Below are 21250 nucleotides of genomic sequence, written 5' to 3'. Positions count from 1 at the left end.
GAAATGCTATATATCACGTTGTCCACAATTTAGCTGACTAGAACTCTAGCCACATGAAAATTCAACAACTACTTGTTCAAAATTCCTAATGCCTTTCTTAGAGAAAAAAAACATAGAACACGTCTCAACAACAAGGAAGATATACCTGAATCTCTCATGTAATGAATTTCATCAAATATGACCCAAGCAACTTCTCGCATAACTTCAGAACCTCTGTACAGCATACTTCTCAAAATCTAAAGTAAAAGAAGATTTAGCAAGATTGTGACATATGAAAAGCTCTTCTAACAAGGAATCTGGGGAATTCTTTTTTAATGGAAATATTAAAATAATTTTAGGAGGTTACATATCTTAAATATATAACATTTCTTTTCTAAATCCAAAATAAATAATCCAAATTTTTCAACAATTACTAATCTGATACAATCCATGGAGAGAATTATTATCATCTCTATCTCTATATATGTCGAACATGAAGCCACCTCCTTATAGGTACAGCACTTATCCCAAGACATACACTTTCTAGGATATGAGAGCAATTTAGAGTTATCTCCTAACCAATACAATGAACCTCATACTGCTTATTCACTTTTTCTACTTCATTTTGACAATATAGATACTTTCTAGCAATCACTATCCTGATTTTGAGTTAAAGAAAATCTTCCACAGATAGAAGAAAAGTTTTGAAAATGGAAATGAACTGATTTTGGGCACCAAGATGAAAAGTGAGCAATGTTTTTGGCTGCTACATACAAGAAGCTAAATTTATGCTCTCTAGTGTCTCTTTGTAAAAATGCAAAGATTAAAATTAAAGCATGTACAAAAGTACTGTAAAGACAGCTGATCTGTACAAAATGTAAGATGCTGTAAGTATATGCAAAACTTAACTGTAGTTATGGGAAGCAGCTAAATATAATTGGGTATTTTTTTTTAAAGTTATTTATCTATTTGTATCAACACTCAGATGCAGAAGGAAAAAAAAAATCACAAGGAACAAGGCGCCACTACTAATTTGAAGCAATGTATTCAAATTCTTAAAACTACAGAAAACCATCAAACTATTTTCATGTCACTGACAATATGCCTTTAAAAGATGAACTTTATCCCTTTCAAGTAAATCTATTCAGAAAGTAAAGTATTACATTTTATCTATATAGAGCAAGTAATAAAACATTAGCTATTTTAATTGAATAGCCACATTAATTAAATTAAAAAGGAAAGATCTGATGAGACACCATATAAATTACCTCTGTGGTCATAACAAGACAAGATGCTGTAGGATTAATAGTAACATCTCCAGTCATCAGACCAACATCTTGAAACTCTTCATACATTTCACGGTATTTCTGGTTACTCAAAGCCTTAATTGGGCTGGTAAATATTACACGCTGTTTTTCCCTTAAGGCCAGTGCAATGGCATATCTAAAAATGTGAAAACAAGTAAGAATAAAGTATTATAAAAACTTGTCTTTAAAAGTATACAATTGAAAAAATTCTATTAATATATAAATTGTGTCCATACTTTCCCAATCAGTTAAGTGAACTTCTTAGAATATTAATATCTTATTCTACTTACTTTCAACAAACTATTACAGCAGTAATTATGATAAATCTGAAGTATACTGGTCTAAATAAAAAAGAACATTTTAATTTTAACTCTGGTCTCTTGAAGTTAATGTACATTAACTACTAATACCAATGGATTACTAATGGTTACCCTATTTCTTGAAAGTGAAACACCTCTGGTTCTCTAGATAGGCCTCTAGAAGTTTACAGAGCCTCTGCCTGTTAGAAAATTAATGTAATGTACCACATTAATGGAATAAAAAGCAAATGCCACATCCTTGCCTCTATAGATGGAAAAGCATTTGATAAAATACGTTGCTTCTTATAAGATCCTCAACAGACTTGGCTTTTTACCAGTTTTACTGAGATGTAATTGATGTACAAAGTTGTATAAGTTTAAGGTATATATGATGACTTGATATACATACATAATTAACAATAAAGTTAATTAGCATATCTATCACCTCAATAATTATCTTTTGGCTTTTTTCTGGTGAGAAAATTTAAGATCTATATTCTTAGCATCTTTCAAGTATATAAAACAGTATTGTTAACTACAGTTACCATGCTCTACCTTAGATCCCCAGAACCTATAAATACAAGTTTGTTCCCTTTGACTAACATCTTCCCATTTCCTCCACTCCACCCACCCTAGCGTCTGGCAACCACCATTTAATTCACTGTTTCAATGAGCTCAGCTTTTTTAGATACCACATGTAAGTGATATCACAAAGAATTTGCCTTTTTCTGATTTATCTGGATGGATAATTGCTCTCAATGTCCATCCATGCTGTCACAAATAGCAGGGTTTCCTTTTTTTGATGGCTGAATAACATTCCATTGTGATTATGTGTGTGTGTGTATGTGTATACAGAAAGACAAACATATCACATTTTCTTTATCCATTCAACTGTAATGGATGGAGGTTGTTTCCTTGTCTTGGATATTGTGAATAATGGGAATGTAGCTATCTCCTTGAGAGATTAATTTCACTGTACCCAAAAGTGGGATTGCTGGCTCATATAGTAGTTCTATTTTTAACTTTTTTGAGAAACCTCCATACTATTTTCCATAGTGGCTGTACCAAGAGTGCACAAGGGCTCCCTGTTCTTCATATTCTTGCCAACACTTGCTATCTCTTATCTTTTTGATAACAGCCATTCAAACATATGTTTTAAACTTTTTTTTCACTTATTCCCAACTAAGAATAGAAAGGAACTTCCTCAACCCGATAAAGGGCACCTAGGGAAAAACAACTAATATTACACTTCATGGTGAAACACTGAATGCTTTTTCTCTAAGCTCAGGAATAGGCAAAGATGGTCCACTCTCACTACTACTATTCAACCTTGAACTGGATATTGCCAATGCAATAAGAAAAAGAAACTGAAGGCATAACATACTGGAAAGAAGCAGCAAAAACTGTCTTTATTCACAGGCAATATCATTGTCTACGCAGAAAGTCTTACAGAGTGTGCAGTTACTAAAACTTATTAATGAGCAAGTTTATTAACAAATTCACAGGACAAAATATCACCATATAAAAATAAACTATACTTTAGTATTCAAGCTATTAGCAATCCAACTATGAACTTGAGAGAATGCCATTTGCAACAGTATGAACCAGTAAAATACTTACAGATTTAAGAAAATGTAAGACTTATACACTGAAACTACACAATACTTCAGAGAGAAATTTAAAAGATGTAAATAATGAAAGAATATACCATGCTCATGGATTGGAATTGAAAAATATTAAGATGAGACAATTCTCTCCCAATACAATCTCTAAAAATTCTACTAGTCTTTTTTGGTAGAAATTAATAAACTAATCTTAAAATTTTATTGGAAAATTCAAAGGGCCTGAAAAAGCCCAAACAGTTTTAAGAAGAAATGAAGTTAGAGGACTCTTATTACCTAATTTCAATACTTAAATTTAAAGCTACAGTAAATCAAGATAGTGTGATACTGGAATAAGGACAGACATAGAGATCAGTAGAACAGGAAGTCCAAAACCCAACCCATACATTTATAGTCAATTCACAAGGAGTTCAATGGTCAATTCAGTTCAAAGGTAATTCAGTGGAAAAATAATAGTTTTTCAACGGGAACAATTATCCACATATAAAAAGATTAATTTAAACCCTTACTTTTATCTCACATGATACATAAAAATTAAGTCAAAGGAAACCATAATTCTAAATGGAAGAGCTAACACTAGAAACTTCAAGAAGAACATGAGAAAACATCTGTGATATCAGGATAGGCAAAAATGTCTTAAGTACAGATATCAAAAGCATGATCAATCCATAAAAGAAAAAAAAAACTGAGAAGTTGAACATCAAAATTAAAATCTTTTGCTCTAAAAAAGATACCATTAAGATAGTTTAAAGAATTCTTTATGATGCAGTAAGACCAACAACCCAATTTAAATAATAAGCAAAAGACTGAAACAGTTATTTCACTTAAGACATATAAATGGCTGATAAACACATGAAATAATAAGTTAGTCATGAGAGAAATGTAAAATCACTATATGACATTACTATATAGCCAATAAAATAGGTATAATCAAAAAAGATAAAGCCAAGAGTCGGTAACGACATAGAAAAACAGGCCTCCTCACACAGTAATGGTAGGAATACAAAATGGTACAGCCACTTTGGAAAACGGTGTGGCAGTTTCCTGAAGAGTTAAATACATATTCTGCCATAAAATCCAGCAATTACATCCCTAGGTATGCACCTAAGAGAAATGAAAACATGTCCACACAAAGATTTATACATGAATGTTTATATCAGAATTACTCATGATGTCCAAAAATACAAAACAATTCAAATGTCTATCAACTAAATAAATGTCATGTATCCATAAAATATACTACTTATCAATAAAAAAAAGAACTACTGACAATGTGAATGAACCTCAAAAATACTATACAAAATGGAAAAAAAAGACAGAAAAGATTCCATATTACATGATTTCATTTATATAAAATATCTAAAAAAGGCAAAACTAGACAGACAAAGCTGATCAGTGTTTGCCTAGGGTTGGAGGTATGGGTAGGTTGAATGCAAACACAAAATACTGTATGTATGGAAGTCTAAAACTGGTGAGGGTTGCACAACTGTACAAATTTATTAAAACTCACCAAACTATACACTTATAATGTGTGAATTTAATAGTATGTAAATTATATAATAATAAAGCTATTTAAAAAAGCTTTATATAGAATAAAAAAACCAACAACACCAAGAAAACTACTCAATCACATAGATAAACAATCTGCTACCAATGTTAAACCTAGCACCTAATGTTATACTTGCTACAGTTATCAGCTAAAGTTGGAATTCACCTTAAATCCCTGAATTCCTAGAGGAAATCTCTGAGAGCCGTGAACTACTCCCTGAAATTATAAAATCTGGTATGTATATACAAATACACACCGCATCAGATTTGTTTTTTTTACTGAGGTGAAATTCATACAATATAAAATTAACCATTTTAAAGTGTACGATTCAGTAGAATTTTATTCACTATGTTGTGCAACGACCACCTCTACCTGGTTCTGAAACATAATTCTCATCCTCTCAAAAACCCCATTCCCATTAAGCAGTTACTTTTTGTTCCCCTCCTCTCAACATTCTCTGGCATCCACCAATCTGTTTTCTGTCTCTAAGGGATTTATCCAACTGGGATAGTTCACATAAATGAGATCACATGGGCTATTTCACACAAATGGCATCATACAATGTGACCTATCGGGTCTGGCTTTTACTCAGCATAAAGTTTCATCCAAATTGTAGCATGTATCAGTATTTCATTGCTTTAATGGCTGAATAATATTTCACTGTACAGACAGGCACTGTACAAATTATTTATCCACTAAGCCACTGATGGACTTTTGGGTTGTTCCTACTTTTCCATTACTCTGAATAGTGCTGCTATGAGCATTCACGTACAAGTATCTGTGTATCTGTTTTCAATTCTTTGGAGTATATACCTAGAGTGGAATTGCTGAGTCATATAGTAATTCTATGTTTAACTTTTTAAGTAACTATCAGACTGTTTTCCATAGGAGCCTTCACCAGATTTTCAAAAGTATCTATAACCCTGGTAAATTTCTTAAATTTCTCTTTATGGTTTCTTAACCCAGAGTATCAGAGCAGATGTCAGCATATATATGAAAACTTCGTGTACTGAAAATCTCCCTGCTTTTGTAGGAAAAATAAGTTATATTAATGCCCAGAATTCTAACAACTATGTATGTTGGCTTTAAATGGATAATGCACCAAACATACTGTACACTTTTCTAAGTGAGATAAAATAAATGAACTAAAAGCAGTCAAACCTCTTTTATATTTGTGCCTTAGAAGGAAACTAGTTTCTGACCTCAGCACCTTCTGAAAAGAGGTGGATCAGTAAAAAATTAGATCTACTCCATTGGATAAAACTAGGGCAGTACAGGACCACAATATGTTTGAAGCTGGGAAACAGATGAAGACTATTGGCAATTGGCTGATACCATTAGAATGATAATCTAAGATCCAAAGCTTCACTCCTCGAACCTCGCTGCAAAGAGGAAAATTCTGAGTTACACCTAAGCCAAGGTCTGGAAGGACTAATATACAGCAACCAGACAGGCCTGCTATTCCAAAGAACAAGATTCCATAACTCATTAAATATTCCACCATTATGCCAAAGTAATGGTAATGATAAACGGTGAGTTGTGCTATTTTTATCTATTTTTTTCTCTACGATCTTCTTTACTCTTTAGGTGATCACTGTTAGAGTACCTAATACAGCTGCTCAATAGGCAAGCTATAATTTTTCCATAATTGAGAAATAAAATGTAACAAATTATTAAAAGTTAACCTAACTCAAACTGATTTTTAAAAAGGTGCCAAAACTGAGGGGAAGAAACAGCCTTTAAATAAATGGTTCTGAGACAACAGGATATCCACATGCGAAAACAATGAAGTTGGACCCTTACCTTACAGATTATATAAAAAATAAAGCAAAATGAATCAAAGACTTAATATAACCGCTAAAATAACAAAAATCTTGGAAGAAAATATAGTTGTAAATCTTTGTGACCTTGGATTAGGCAATGGTTTCTTAAAGACGACACAAGCAACGAAAGAAAACAGATGAATTGCACTTTGTCAAATTAAAGTCCTTGTATCTCACAGGACTCTCTCAAGAAAGTGAAAAGATAACCTACAAAAGGGGAAAACATGTTTGCAAATCATATATCTGACAAGGGGCCAGTATCAGAATACAAAAGAACTATCACAATCCAACAAGACAATCAACCCAATGAATAAGCAGACAATGGACTTAAGCAGTCATTCCTCCAAAAACATACAAATAGCCAACAAGCATATGAAAAACTGCTCAGTATCTTTAGTCATTAATGAAATGCAAATCAAAACCACAATGAGGTATCAAACTCACACCTGACAGGATGGCCATTATCAAAAAGGCAAGAAATAACATGTGTTGGCAAGGATATGGAGAAAAGAGAACCAATGGGTACTGCTGGTAGGAAAGCAAATTGGTGCAGCCAGTATGGAATACAGTACGGAGATTCCTCAAAAAATTAAAAATAGAAATACTATATGGCCCAGTAATCCCACTCCTGGGTATTTATCCTAAGAAAACAAAAACACTAAATTAAAAAAAATATGTACATCCCTATGTTCACTGCAACATTATTTACATCGGCCAATATATGGAAGCAACCCAAGTGCCCATCAATAGATGAATGGATAAAGATGTGGTAAGTACACACACACACACACACACACAATGGAATATTACTCAGCCATAACAGAGAATGAAATCTTGCCACGTGAAATATATATGGACCTAAAGGGTATTGTGCTATGTGAAATAAGTCAGCCACAGAAAGACAAATACTGTATAATTTCCCCATATATGTGGAATCTTAAAAATAAATGAACAAACATAACAAAAAAGAAATAGAGTCATAGATACAGGTAACAAATAGGTGGTTACCAGAAGGGAGGGTAGTGAGAGGAGGAAAAGAAACAAGTGAGGGAGATTAAAAAGTACAAACTTTCAGTTGCAAAATAAATCAATCATGGGTATGAAATATACAGTGTGGGGAGTATAGTCTAGTAACTATGTAATATCTTTTTGTGGTGACGTATCATAACTAGACTTACTGTGGTGACCATTTTGAAATGCACAGAAATATCAAATCACTATGTTGTGTACCAGGAATTAACATATGTTGTAGGTCAATTATACTTCAAAAACAAACTTACAGAAAAAGAGATCAGATCTGTGGTTATCAGAGGCAGGGGGTGGGGGATAGTGGAATTGGATGAAGATAGTCAAAAAGTAGAAACTCCAGTTATAAGATAAGTAAGTACTGGGGATGTAATGTATAACATGACAAATATAATTAACACTGCTATAGGTTATATATGAAAGCTGTTAAGGAAATAAATCCTAAGAATTCTCATAACAAGAAAAAATTATTTTCTATTTCTTTAATTCTGTATCTGTATGAAATGATGGATGTTCACCAAACTTATTGTGATAATCAATACATGAATGGATAAAGATGAATGATGCACGCAAATCCACTATGCTGTATACCTTAAACAGTGCTGTACATTAAGTACACCTCAATAAAACAGGAAGAAAAAATAATTTAAAAATAATAAAATAAAACTTCAGATTATCAGAAATCAGAAACAATGCACATAAGAAACAGTTTTACTAATATCCACAGACCCTTAATCTTGCTTAGAAATATTAACATTATGTTTTTTCTTTCTGGATTTCTTTGCAGAAACCTAATTTGTTCATCTTGAAGAATGTTTTGTATTATTCTGACTAACTTCTACTAGGCTAAAAATCCATGTTAAAAAAATGTTTTTGTTGTTAAAAAAAATTGTACAATAAATTCATTATGTAACCAGCTTTAAAAAAAAAGGTAATAACAAGTGTTAGTTAGGATACGAAACAATTGAAAACGTCACACAATGCTGATGGGAATATAAAATGATAAGGCTGCTGTGGAAAACAGTTTGGTGACTCTTCAAAAAGTTACACATAGAATTAAACATCATCCAGTAACTACTCTTAGGTACTTAAAAGAAATAAAAACATGTTTTCAAACAAAAACTTGTACATTTCCAACAGCATCATTCATAATAGGCAAAAAATCGGAAACACTCATCCCTGCCATAAATTGACAAATGGATAAACAAAATGTGATATATCTATACAACACAACATTAATCAATCATAAAAAGAAATTCAGCTCTAATAGATGCTACAACATGGATGAACCTTAAAAAACATGCTTAGTGAAATGAGACAGAAAGAAGAGGTCACATATTGTCTGATTTAATTTATATGAAATGCCCAGAGAAAGGAAATTCATACAAACAGAAAGCGATTGGTGGCTGAAAAGAACTGGGGGTAAGGGAATGGGGAATGACTGTTTAATGGGTACAGGGTTTCTTTCGGCCACAGTGAAGATGCTTGGGAACTAGATAGTGGTGACAGCTGCATACGTCAAGAAAAAAAGTTAACCCACAAAGTCAATCTACCAACAGACTGCAAAATCCCATCCATGTCAAAGAGCACAATCCACTTTCAGAATGGCCCAGATCCTCTCAAACTTTAATGGACATATGCATCACCAGGTAATCTTGTTAAAATACAGATTATGTATGATTCAGTTGTTCACTGGGGTGGGGCCTAAGATTCTGCCTAACAAGTTCTGAGGTAATACTCATGTATCTGGTCCAGGACAATATTTTGAGTAGCAAGACTCCAGAAACATGGTTTTAAAATACATTTTAGAAGAAAAGACATCAAAAAATTTAAAACAGAGATAATATGCATACTTATTTACAAATTAGATATGTGAACTACTGTAGTGATACAGAACACACATTAATAATAATGTGGAAAACATTCACTTATATCCAAGATGTAGTAACAGGGACTGGCTTTACCTATCCACCTGAAATAACTATAAAATAGAACAAAATACACAAACAATGATTTCAGACACAGGATACAAGCATAGTAATCCCTGAGAAGGGCGAAGCAAATAAGGCAATCCCAGATTATTGTCCACAGAGTTTCCAAGCCACAGTTCCAGGAGGTGGACCCTAGATGTTTCTCTAAGTTAAGCAGACAGAGGTGGGAGTCTGGGGAGGCCAAGGTAGCTAGACTGCAATGAAAAATAACCAGAGAGGAGAGAGCTGGACAGAGGGAGAGCTCCAAATATCTGTCGAGCATTTCCATGACTTCAAGTAAGTAATAATCAATGAATAAATGTTAGGAAACTACCTGAGGCCAGGTGAAAACCAATTAAATGGAGCAGAGCTGAAAATGAGCAAATCTTACACAGGGCTGGAAGTAATTCCGGTTCCCACCAGCCACAGTGGAAAAACTCATAATTCACAAGATACGGACTAGAATACCAACAAGTATATTAATTAAATAGTGGGGAAAATTAGCCAACTAAATACTGCATTTAATCATCATAAAAGCAACCCTTGAAAGGACTGTATTTTTTCCCCCAAGTAACAATATTCCAGAACAAAGCTCAAGAGTATTAAGACAAATGAAAAACATTCATCACCCAAGAAGGTAAAATTCACAATATCTTGTCAGGTAATTAAAAAAAAAAACAAAAACAGATAAGCAAACAAGGAGGAAAATACACCTTACAATAAGGAGTAAGAAAATAAATAAATAAAAATATATCCAAAAATGAGACAGAAGATAGACTTAAGTAAACAAGGACACTGAAAGCTACTACTTTAGTGTAACTATATTCTATATATTCAAGAAGATTGAAGATTAAATAGTATATTAATAAACATGGAAAATATTAAAAGACCCAAATCAAACTTTGAGAGATAAAAAATCCAAATCTGAGATGAAATACACTGGACAAGATTAAAAGTGGATTAAACACTGCAGAAAAAAAGATGAATAAACTTAAAGTCTTTTAAGAAATGAAATACAAAGAATAATCACCAAAATGAAACACAGAGAATCACCACCAAAAAATAAATAATAAGAGTAGGCTGTGAAACAACTTAAAGTGGCAGGTTTTAGTAAAACTGAAGTCCCCAAAGTACTAGAAGAGGGAATATCTGAAGTAAAAGGGGCTGAAATTTTTTCAGTTTGATGAAAACTAATAAACCTATGAAACTGAGAAGGCCAACAAACTCCAGCATAAGAAACATGAAAAGAACTATGTAAAGTCACATCATAACTAAACAGCCAAAAGTCAGTGATAAAATTAAAAATGGCCAAACATCCCATCAAAGCAGTATGCAAAGAAGCAGGAAAATACTAACTTACAATGAAAGGAAAAGTCAATTAATTAAAACAGATGAGGAAAAAACACAGATGAAAGAAGTAGTTACAAGAACATTTAAAACGTTTTTAAACTGTATTCTATACGTTCAAGAAGGTGGAGGAAAGTTAAGTAGACATATAGAAAACATTAAACACACCCACATACAAATGAGCTTCTAGCAAGGAAAACTATAATGTCTGAGATGAAAAATGCACTGAGTGGAATTAATGACAAATTAGGTAATGCAGAAGCAAAGATTAATGAACCTGAAGATATGGCATTAGGAAACACCTGAGATGAAACACAAAAAATGAACATAGCCTCAGTGAATCATGATACAATTTTAAATAAAAATATGGCTCAAACATAACATTAAAACATATCAAATTATATCAAAAACATTTCCCAAACATATCAAATCAAACATAATAAAATTTGTAATACAACTATAGCAATATTAAAGGGAAATTTACAGCACTAAATAACTGTATTAGAAAAAGAAAGGTCTCAAACCAATGATCTCATCTTTCTGCATTTAAAAAACTAGAAAAAGAGCAAACGAAGCCCAAAGTAGAAGGAAATAGTCTAAATTTACTTACAGAAATCAAACAGAAAAAATACAAACTTTTAGAGAGTAAGATAAGAAACAGTTATTTTAAAATGTCATTTTGAACTATACAGGAAGAGAGTAAGAAGGAACAGAGAAAAAATACAAAACAGTCAGAAAACAATTAAAATGGCAGTAAGTACACATCTATCAACGATAAAATGTAAATGGACTAAATTCTCCAATCAAAAGACATAGAGTGGCTGAATGGATTAAAAAAACAAGACCTAGCTATATGGTGCCTACAAGAGACTCACTCTAAAGGACACACAGTATGAAAGTAAAGGGATAGAAAAGGACATTCCACCCAAATGGAAACTAAAATAAAGCAGTGGTAGATACATTTATATATAAACAAAACAGACTTTAAAACAAAGACTGTGACAAGAGACAAAGAAGGGCATCACATAATGATAAAGGGGTCAGTCCAATAAGAGGATATAACATCTGTAAATATTTATGCACCCAACATAGGAGCACCCAAATGTATAAAGCAAATATTAACAGTCCTAAAATTTCATTTAACAAGAAAGCTACTCACTCAGCGCATACAGTTTTTCCTGCTGATGTATGTGCAGATACTAAAACAGACTGATTATTATCAACACACTGAATGGCTTCTCTTTGAAAAGCATCAAGAATGAATGGGTATTCCTATAAAAACAAAATAATATCTGCATGAAGATACCTAGCCAGATTAGATCACACTTAAAATCAAGAGATACTATCCCTAGAAGCATTCTGGGAGCATTTCTTTATGAGTCTATTTAGGAAATATGCTACCCACTAACAAAAATTAGGAAGATTAAAAAAAAAATCTTTAACCAGACAGCATAAGTTATTTCTGCAGTCTAATCTTTCAATCATTATATTAGGCTTACATATATAGATCATGTTTATTACAACACAATAATCATTACCATTTATCAAGAATATGCTTTATGGTAATCACTGTGCAACACATTTCCCACATATTATTATTAATCCTCACAGCAACCCCTAATGTAGGTATTATTTTAGGTATTATTTCCTTTCACAGATGGAAACTCTAAGGCTCTGAAAAGTCAACTCCTCAATGAAGTTCACTCAGCAGAGGCAGAATAATACATCTATTAGACTTTAAGAGCTCATGCTTACTCTATCATACTGACTTTTTTACTTAGAGAAAATGACTTGAAACATTTATATTAATCATTTATGGTCTGTTAGGGCTTCAAAATCCACCTAAGTTTAAGTTTCATTAGAAGCTTTAAGCTAAACTACAAAAACTATATGCAAAACTTATTGTACACATGCATTTTTTTTTGTAGAGAAAGACTGATAATTTTCATTAGATTCTTTAGAAAGGTTGAGAATCATTTTAATTTTTAAAAATCTTATATGATGTTTGGTTTTCAGCATGGTAAGTTTATTAATTTGGTTCTCACCATATTTGATTACAGGTGGCTTCTTCTTAGTACATATACATTGAGAAAGTATAAAAATCTCATTTGAAGGAGTTTAAGATTTTTAAGGAAAAGAGACTCACAAAACTGTACACTGTAGTGCCTCAAATACAGACCTTTGCAGCTTTTCCAACTCGAGGTTTAAGTGGTAGATAATCTTCATCTGCAGGAAGAGCAACCTGATGTTTAAAAAAAAAAAAATCTATTTACTATTTGAGAATTGATGCATCCAGCATTCCATAATCAATGATGATTTAAAAAACAGCAGTGATAAACTAGAGTGTTTCAGACAGTCTTACAGTCTAGACACTGTAAAGATAAATAACTACATTTAGAAACAAAGCAAAATGCAAAAAGCCAGAACATTCAAAAAACTTCTACTAGTGTTTATCTAATAGTAACATAATTAAACCTTTTAACACTACCTCCCTGAATAGATTGTTTATTGAGGTTTAGGACTTATCTCAGCTATCTTTGTATTTTCTACATCTAATATATTACTTGATATTAATAAGTGCTCAAAAAAGCTGAATGAACATAAAAAGGGATGTCACTATATGAAAGAAAACTATACGGAATAAAATGATACTCTTATTTCCTGGAACGGGAAACTAATTTTTCTCTAGTGAAGATTAACAACTAGAGAGCAATTCACAATATATCTAAATTTCCAAGACTTAAGCCAGTTAGTATATAAATAATGAACAGAGGCAAAGTAAAGTACACACAGAAATTAGAAATAATTTCTAAGAGCAAAACTTCAGCAAACCAAAATGAGATAAGATTAGCTGTTTTGGGGGAAAGTGTAGCTCAAGTGGCAGAGCTCATACTTTGCATACGCGAGGTCCTGGGTTCAATACCCAGTATCTCCTCCAATAATACCTAATTTACTACCTAAAAACACCTAAATACCTAAAATACTAACTACCTCCCCCTAAAAAAAAACCAACAACAACAAGAACAACAAGATTAGCTGTCTTAGAAATAATGAAAGACTTCAGTAAATTTGCAGTTCAGTTACAATCAAGATGATGCCCTTAAGGAGTCAGACAAATAGAAAACCAGCAGAGTAACAGAGTCAAACAGACTTAGCAATTAGTTATTGGTGATTTTTGCCAGAGCAGTTTGAAAGAAATGGAGAGAGAAGAAGTCTAATTGTGGTAGGTTAAAAGATGAATGGAAAGTTAGCAGGGATGTTCCAAGCAGAGCACTCAATATCAACTCTGAAAAGAGACCATATCTTTTCTATTTATCTCTTTATATTCAGTGAATAATAAAATGTACCTGGCACCCAAAAGATACATGCTGAATGAATGACTACAATGAGGAGGAAGAAAAACAATACAGAGGCTAAAAAGCAACCTACAAAAAGAGAAACTTTTGAATATGCATATGTTAGGAAAGGGCAAACAGAGAAAAGGAGACACTAGAAACAGTTAAGGGAAAGTGGAATAATCCAAATCTTGTGTAGGCAGGATAAGATACAACCAAGAACAGTGACAGAGAAACCGTCCTTAGTCTAAACAAGGCAGAACCTTTTCCTCTGAGTGGATGTAACTCCAACTTGATATCCTCAAACCTCTAGATAAAGTAAAAGGTAAAGTTACTTGCTAAAAAAGTGAGAGGAGATAACAGAATGGAGGGCTTGAGGATAATCATGAAGGAAGACAGAACTTTTGACCTCTTGAGAGCAAAATTGTGTGTTTGGGGTTTTTTTTGCCATCATTTTAAGACAACAGCATCAAATAGGGTCTAACATAAGCATTAAATGATCACATGGATATTATACTTGCCAAACTAAGTGCTATTCTAAAGGAAGACAAAGAACTTTCAAGTAGAAAAACAGTTATTTTTAAAAGTAAGGTTCCAGACACTGTGAACTCATCCACAGAACAGAAATAAACAGACATAGTAAACAATCTTATGGTTACCGAGGAAAGGGAGTGGGAAGGGATAAATTTGGGAGTTTGAGATATGCACATGTTAGCTACTATATATAAAAATAGATTTTAAAAAGGTTTCTTCTGTATAGCACAGAGAACTATATTCAATATCTTGTAATAACCTTTAAAGAAAAAGAATATGAAAACAAATACATGTATGTATATGTATGACTGGGACATTGTGCTATACACCAGAAATTGACACACTGTAACTGACTGTACTTCAACTAAAAGAAAATTTTTTAAATAAAATATAAGGTTCTAAATCTACATTAAAAGCAATTTTTGTTAATTTGGAATTACTCTGCTTTTTAATAAGATTTCCCAACTACCAGTAACAATAACTTATAAGGTTACATGGTAAAGACAGGACTTAATAGAAAAAACTAGTATTACAGTTTCCTTATGTCCTTTATGTTTATAAACTCTCACTGATAAGCAATTACACAAACCATCAATGACCACCATCTTGTGGCAGAACAATGAAACTACAATATATCAGTCATCAAAGCAATACCTGAAAAAGACCGTGACCTAAAAACATCATTGCTACATGACTTTAGGAGCATGGGAACATAAACATCTACTCTGTGCTGGGTACTTAACCTAATGTTATTACATAATCTTCACAACCATCCTATGATGTAAATCCCATTATTTCAAATTAACAAATTAAAAAACCAATGTCAAAGAGGTTAAGAAATTTATCCAAGACTACAGTTAGGAAAAGTCCTGAGCCAGGATCTAAGCTGAGGTTTGATTACAAAGCCCCAGCTCCTTCCACTATACTATGTGCATCTCACAGAAACTACTTATTGCTTCCAAAGCCCTTAAGGACAAACTGCCTATTGAGTGTCATACTAGATAGTTCAAATCAAAATCCCGTTTATAACACCAATTTACTATGTACTGTTTGTGCTTACCTCATGTGTACACCCCTCAACAGTTTCAACTGATTGTACCTTGACCCTGGGCATCAAGTCTGCCAAACTAAAAAAAAAAAAAAGTTTAAATTACACTAAAATAAATTACTGAGAATTAGATACACCGAGAATTCAAAATGGTCAGTTAGCATCTTTTATTACAAATACAAAACAAACAGACTCCAAGTGGATAATTCAAAGAATTATGTCAGCTTAGTTTCACTAACTATTTTGAATAAAGTACCTCTCCAACACATTTTCACTACTTCAAAACAGTAAGCTGTTTATTAAAACCATTACATGATAGGAAGTATAAAATAAACTACCCTAGTACAAATTTTTCTATAATCTATAGAAGTGCTCCCTATTTGCATCAAAATCCTAAATTACACTTATTTAGGTTCTCTGTTTGGACTCTGAAGGAACATGACTGTGGCTAAGCTGAGACAAAACAGATGAATTTCTGCACTAGATTCTTCATTCTCTTATTGATTATACATTCGATTTTTACTTTAAATCAATAACCATACTTTGGATAAAACCCAAGGGTTACTATAGTAAGCAACAATGATTTTAAATTGTCAATATTATTTTGTAACCTATTCCACTAGCTTGGACAAATGGTGCATCTTAAATATCACAGTGACATATCTACCACCAGTTACAGTAGCTACTTTTGCTAGCTACAACAGCTAACTGGTTAAAAGAAAAAAGGAATAAATTCTTCCTCCTAGTGCCAAGCTAGAATATGGCAAAGAAGGGAAAAGCAGTTATGATCATCACTACAATAGGAACCAGGTCAACCTAAGAAATGGGCATGAATTTCCAGAAAGTTCCAACTTTCAAAATCAGAGAGATACCAGCTATTTCAGACACAGATATTTATGGGTCTCCCTCACTGACTCTTGAGATTTATAACCACTCTACTGCTACAAGCAATAGTGAAAATCTAATTCCTCCTAATGTTCCTTCTCACTTATTCCTTCCATTGGATCAGTTTCATTCTTTCCTTTTATCCCACTCTTCTAGTGATCCTCTTCTTGGGACATTAACAAATAAAGGAAATGTGTCATCTCTTTTTTAACAAAATCAGGCTTCAAGATTCTTTATTAAAATTGGATTCTAAAGTACTAAAAGATGAATCTTTTCTATATTGTTTTCCATTTCCTCAAACTTAAATAAATGTTCTACATTTATATGTTTGAATGAGTATAAATAAAATAAAGAATATTTATCTCCATTTCTCTAATTCAGTAAATACTTTAACTATATAACAATATATAAGCAATTTTCAAAACTTCAGGCAACCACCTAACTTAAGAGTTACTAATATTTACCTTAAGTCTTCCGTTACTGACTCTTCTACCCTGGATTTCTTTCCAAAAAAGGGTTCATCTGTGCCCTCGAAGTCTGCATCTCTCTTGGTTTTTCCAATGTTAGTTGACTCAGATTGTAGTTTACCATCAAAATGTTTTCTGAAAAGTAAACAGTTTAGAATGAATTTCACAGTATCACTTCTTCCTGGTGACTTCATAAAATATTATTCTAAATATAATATACACTCTTAACAGAAAAACGCATATAAAGAGATGTTACAAATCAAATTGGTTAAAGCTCAGAATACCATAATCTTAACTAATGAAACTGAGCACTACTCCTTTCTCATTTCATATTTCCTTGGAAATTGTTTTAAAAATATTTTGCAACCCACGTTAACATAACTATTAACATAATACTCTTAAAATTGTGAAATACGGCTAGACATTTACATGTGCTCCTTTAATAAACATTTAATGCTTTCTCTAATGACGTGACATTACTATTTGAGAGAAAATTGTTTTGTGTGGTTGAATTCACTGGTTGAAAGTAATGATAAATGGTGCTTCGTGGACTGGATAGCCAAAGGGGAATTCAACCTGACCCCTACCCTCATTATACACAAAAATCAATATGGATATTAGATATAATTGTGAAAGACAAAAACAAGAAAGCCTCAAGAAAATAAAATAAGAAAATTATCTTTGTTTTATTAAACATGACATACAATTATCAACCAAAAAGTTAAGTTTGACAAATTGGACTACAGTAAAACTAAGAAACTAAGAATTTCTGAAGATTGAATACAGATTCACAGACATAGAAGACAAACTTACGGTTACCAAAAAGTAAAAAGGGGATGTGGGGGACAGGGATAAATTAGGATTTGGGGATTAACTGATATACACTACTATATATAAATAAACAAGAACCTACTGTATAGCATGGGGAACTATATTCAATATTTTGTAACAATCTATAATGGAAAAGAATTTGAAAAATATAAATATATATATAACTGAATCATTTTGCTGTACACCTGAAACTAACATTTCAACAATTATAACAACATTGTAATTGTTATATATCAACAATTATAAATCAACAATACTTCAACTTAAAAAAAATATTAAAAGAAAGTTTTTATGTAAATCAAAAGGTACCTTTAGGGGAGTAAGGAGTGGGAGAAAACACACATATAACTCACAAAAGGCATACATTTCTAAAATACTGGAGGTGAAGGCTACAAATTAAAAAAAAAGACAAAACAATTTAAAAATGAGTAAAAGACTTGAACAGGCACTTTAAAAGAGATATTCAAATGGTCAATAAGCATATGGAAAGGAACTCAAAAACCATTAATTATCATGAAAATGTAAATGAAAGCAGACTATACGAGATCAGTGGCTCTTAAATTTTTGATCTCAGAATCCTTTTCCAGTCTAAAAATTATTGAAAATTCCAATGAATTTTGTTTATGTAGTTCCATTATTGATACCTACCATATTAAACATTAAAATTGAAAACAATTTTAATTTACTTACCCATTTAAAAATGGCAATAATAAAACTATTAGAAGTTAACATAAATTAACACCTTCTATTAAAAAAAGTACTTTAGAAAAATAATTTTTTAATGAGAAGAGTGGCATTGTTTTATATTTTTGCAAGACTTTTTAATGTGGCTTCATAAAGGGCAGCTGGACTCTCATATGTTTCTACATTCAACTTGTTGTGATACACTTTTTAGCTGAAGTATATGAAGAAAAATCCAGTCTCAAACAGATATACGGCTGAAAAAAAGCAGACTTTTCAGATAATTGTGAATATTCCTCTAATTCCACACCAAAATTCAATCATACTTTGAGAAGTACTGCTAGAGGTACAGTCACGAATTTTACAAACATGTTGAGCAAAAGCCAGACATAAAAAAACATATTGTGTTTGAATCTATTTACATTATATTTACAAACAGAAAAAAACTAACATACGTGGGTTATCAGACTGGTCACTGCTCTGGAGAAAAACAAGATTTTATGCAATATTCTATTTTTTTGTCCTGAATGACGGTAACATTGGCATGTTCACGCTATAAAAATTCATCCCATGACTTTCCCACTTTTCTTTATATGTTTTATTTCAATAGACATTTTTTAAAAAGAGTAACAAATAGTAGTATTGCTCTATATGTTTGAACACTTCCATAATGAAATTTATTTTTTGATGTTTAGCAAAACCTGAAATTTGTAAATCCTCTCATTACCAATTTAGTGGAATAGATATTCATATTTGTTCCATATTACTTACATTACTCCTTCGGACAAGCCATCAATATCCTTGGGCCTCAGTAAAATAAGACATTTGGATGATAACTAAGATCCCTCTAATTCTAAAATTTTATTATTCTACGTCTGAATTAGTAAGCATCAACCAAATTATGGTAATTAAAACCTGCGAGGAGTCAGTGACAACTATAAAACAAAGAAACATATAGTTCCTATACCTTTGAGAAGCTTTAAACCTGAATTAATGATAGAATACTTTCCATTAGAAGACCTCTATCATTCTTTAATACTGTATTCAACTGTATCCTTATCTAAACAATTGAACCTGAATCTAATCAAGCCTCTACATCGGCGCTGTCCAAGATATATACATGCCAACTACCTATGTGATTTTAAATTTATAGTAACATTAAAATAGTTTAAAAAGAAACTAATTTTAATATATTTCATTTAGCCTAAAACATATAAAATATTATTTCAGCATATCATCAAGATAAAAATGAGATATTTTACATTGTTTATATTATCTTCAAAATATGGTGTATATTTTACACTCACAGCATACCTCAATTACGATTAGCTATGTTTAAGTGCTCAATAGCTACAGGTGGGTAGTAGCTATATTACAAGAGTTGACCCCTTATCTGCAGTTTTTGCCTCAGAAAGCAAGGTCAACTGATGTCCAGAAAGATTAAATGGAAACTTCCAGAGATAAAGAATTCATAAGTTTTAAATTGGGCACCTTTCTGAGTAGCATGATGAACTCTTTTTGCATTCCTGCTCCATTCTGCATGGGACGTGAATCATCCCTTTGCCCACAGTATCCAGCCCGTTAGTCACTTAGTGGCTGTCTAGGTTATCAGATCACTGTCATGTTACGGCAGCACTTGTGTGCAAGTAACCCTTCTTTTACTTAGTATTGGCCCCAAAGTACAAAAGTAGTGATGCCAGCAATTTGACGTGTCAGAGAGAAGCCATAAAGTGCTTACTTTAAGTGAAAAGGTGAAAGTTCTTGACTTAAAAAGGAAGGAAAACAACTATTGCTGAGGTTGCTAAGATCTACAGTATGAACGAATCCTTTGAAATTGTGCTAGTTTTGCTGCTGGACCTCAAACTGCAAAAGTTACAGCCACAGTGCACAAGCACTTAGTTAAGATGGAAAAGGCATTACATTTGTACAATAAGGTATTTTGACAGAGGAGCCACATTTATATAACTTTTATTGTAGTATATTGTTGTAATTGTTTTATTTTACTATTAGTTATTATTGATCTCTTACTATGCCTAATTTACAAATTATGCATTATTGTAAGTATGCATGCATAGGAAAAAACATACTGTAAATAGTATGGTACCAACTTGGTACTATCCATGGTTTCAGGCATCCACTGGGGCTCTTGAAATCTATTCCCCTCAGATAAGGGGGACTATACACATAGGACAGTTCAGCTCTAGATATAAAAACAGTTTACAGTAAATACTTGAGGGTAGAGACGCTAGTTAATTGACAGCATAAGGAAGCAAATTCATGATGTGGGAAACTATAATAGGACAAAGGAGCTGGTTTTGTCTCTCATCCACCCCTCCAAAAGAAATCAATGACATAAGGAAAAAAGAGGGACACTGTTGTAAAATAAAAGACTTAGAGGATTTAACAACCAATATAGTATATGGGCTTTGTCTGGATCCTGATTCAAATAAACCAACTACAAAAGAAAATACCTTTGAGACAACTGGGGAAATTTCACCCTGGACTGACTATTCAATGACATTAAGGAATTACTGTAAATTTTGTTGG

General features: G+C 32.3%; 1 protein-coding gene across 3 annotated transcripts in view; it reads right to left on the bottom strand.

The window, feature by feature from the left end:
• The window catches only part of MTREX (Mtr4 exosome RNA helicase), an 87875-nt gene that overhangs the window by 63073 nt on the left and 3552 nt on the right, over positions 1–21250 (bottom strand). For all 3 annotated transcript variants that reach the window (XR_004316819.1, XR_004316820.1, XM_006185932.2), the window contains exons 2-7: positions 17189–17326; positions 15852–15918; positions 13102–13164; positions 12082–12194; positions 1248–1422; positions 146–236 (exon numbers count right to left, since the gene is read on the bottom strand). Coding sequence is in view for 1 of the 3 variants with exons in the window: in XM_006185932.2 (XP_006185994.1) it covers positions 146–236; positions 1248–1422; positions 12082–12194; positions 13102–13164; positions 15852–15918; positions 17189–17326 (647 nt within the window). In the remaining 2 variants the exon portion in view is untranslated. The remainder of the gene's footprint in view (positions 1–145; positions 237–1247; positions 1423–12081; positions 12195–13101; positions 13165–15851; positions 15919–17188; positions 17327–21250) is intronic.

This window comes from Camelus ferus, chromosome 3 (assembly GCF_009834535.1).
Source record: "Camelus ferus isolate YT-003-E chromosome 3, BCGSAC_Cfer_1.0, whole genome shotgun sequence".
Taxonomy (NCBI): Eukaryota; Metazoa; Chordata; class Mammalia; order Artiodactyla; family Camelidae; genus Camelus; species Camelus ferus.
This window is presented reverse-complemented; position numbering and strand designations above follow the sequence as displayed.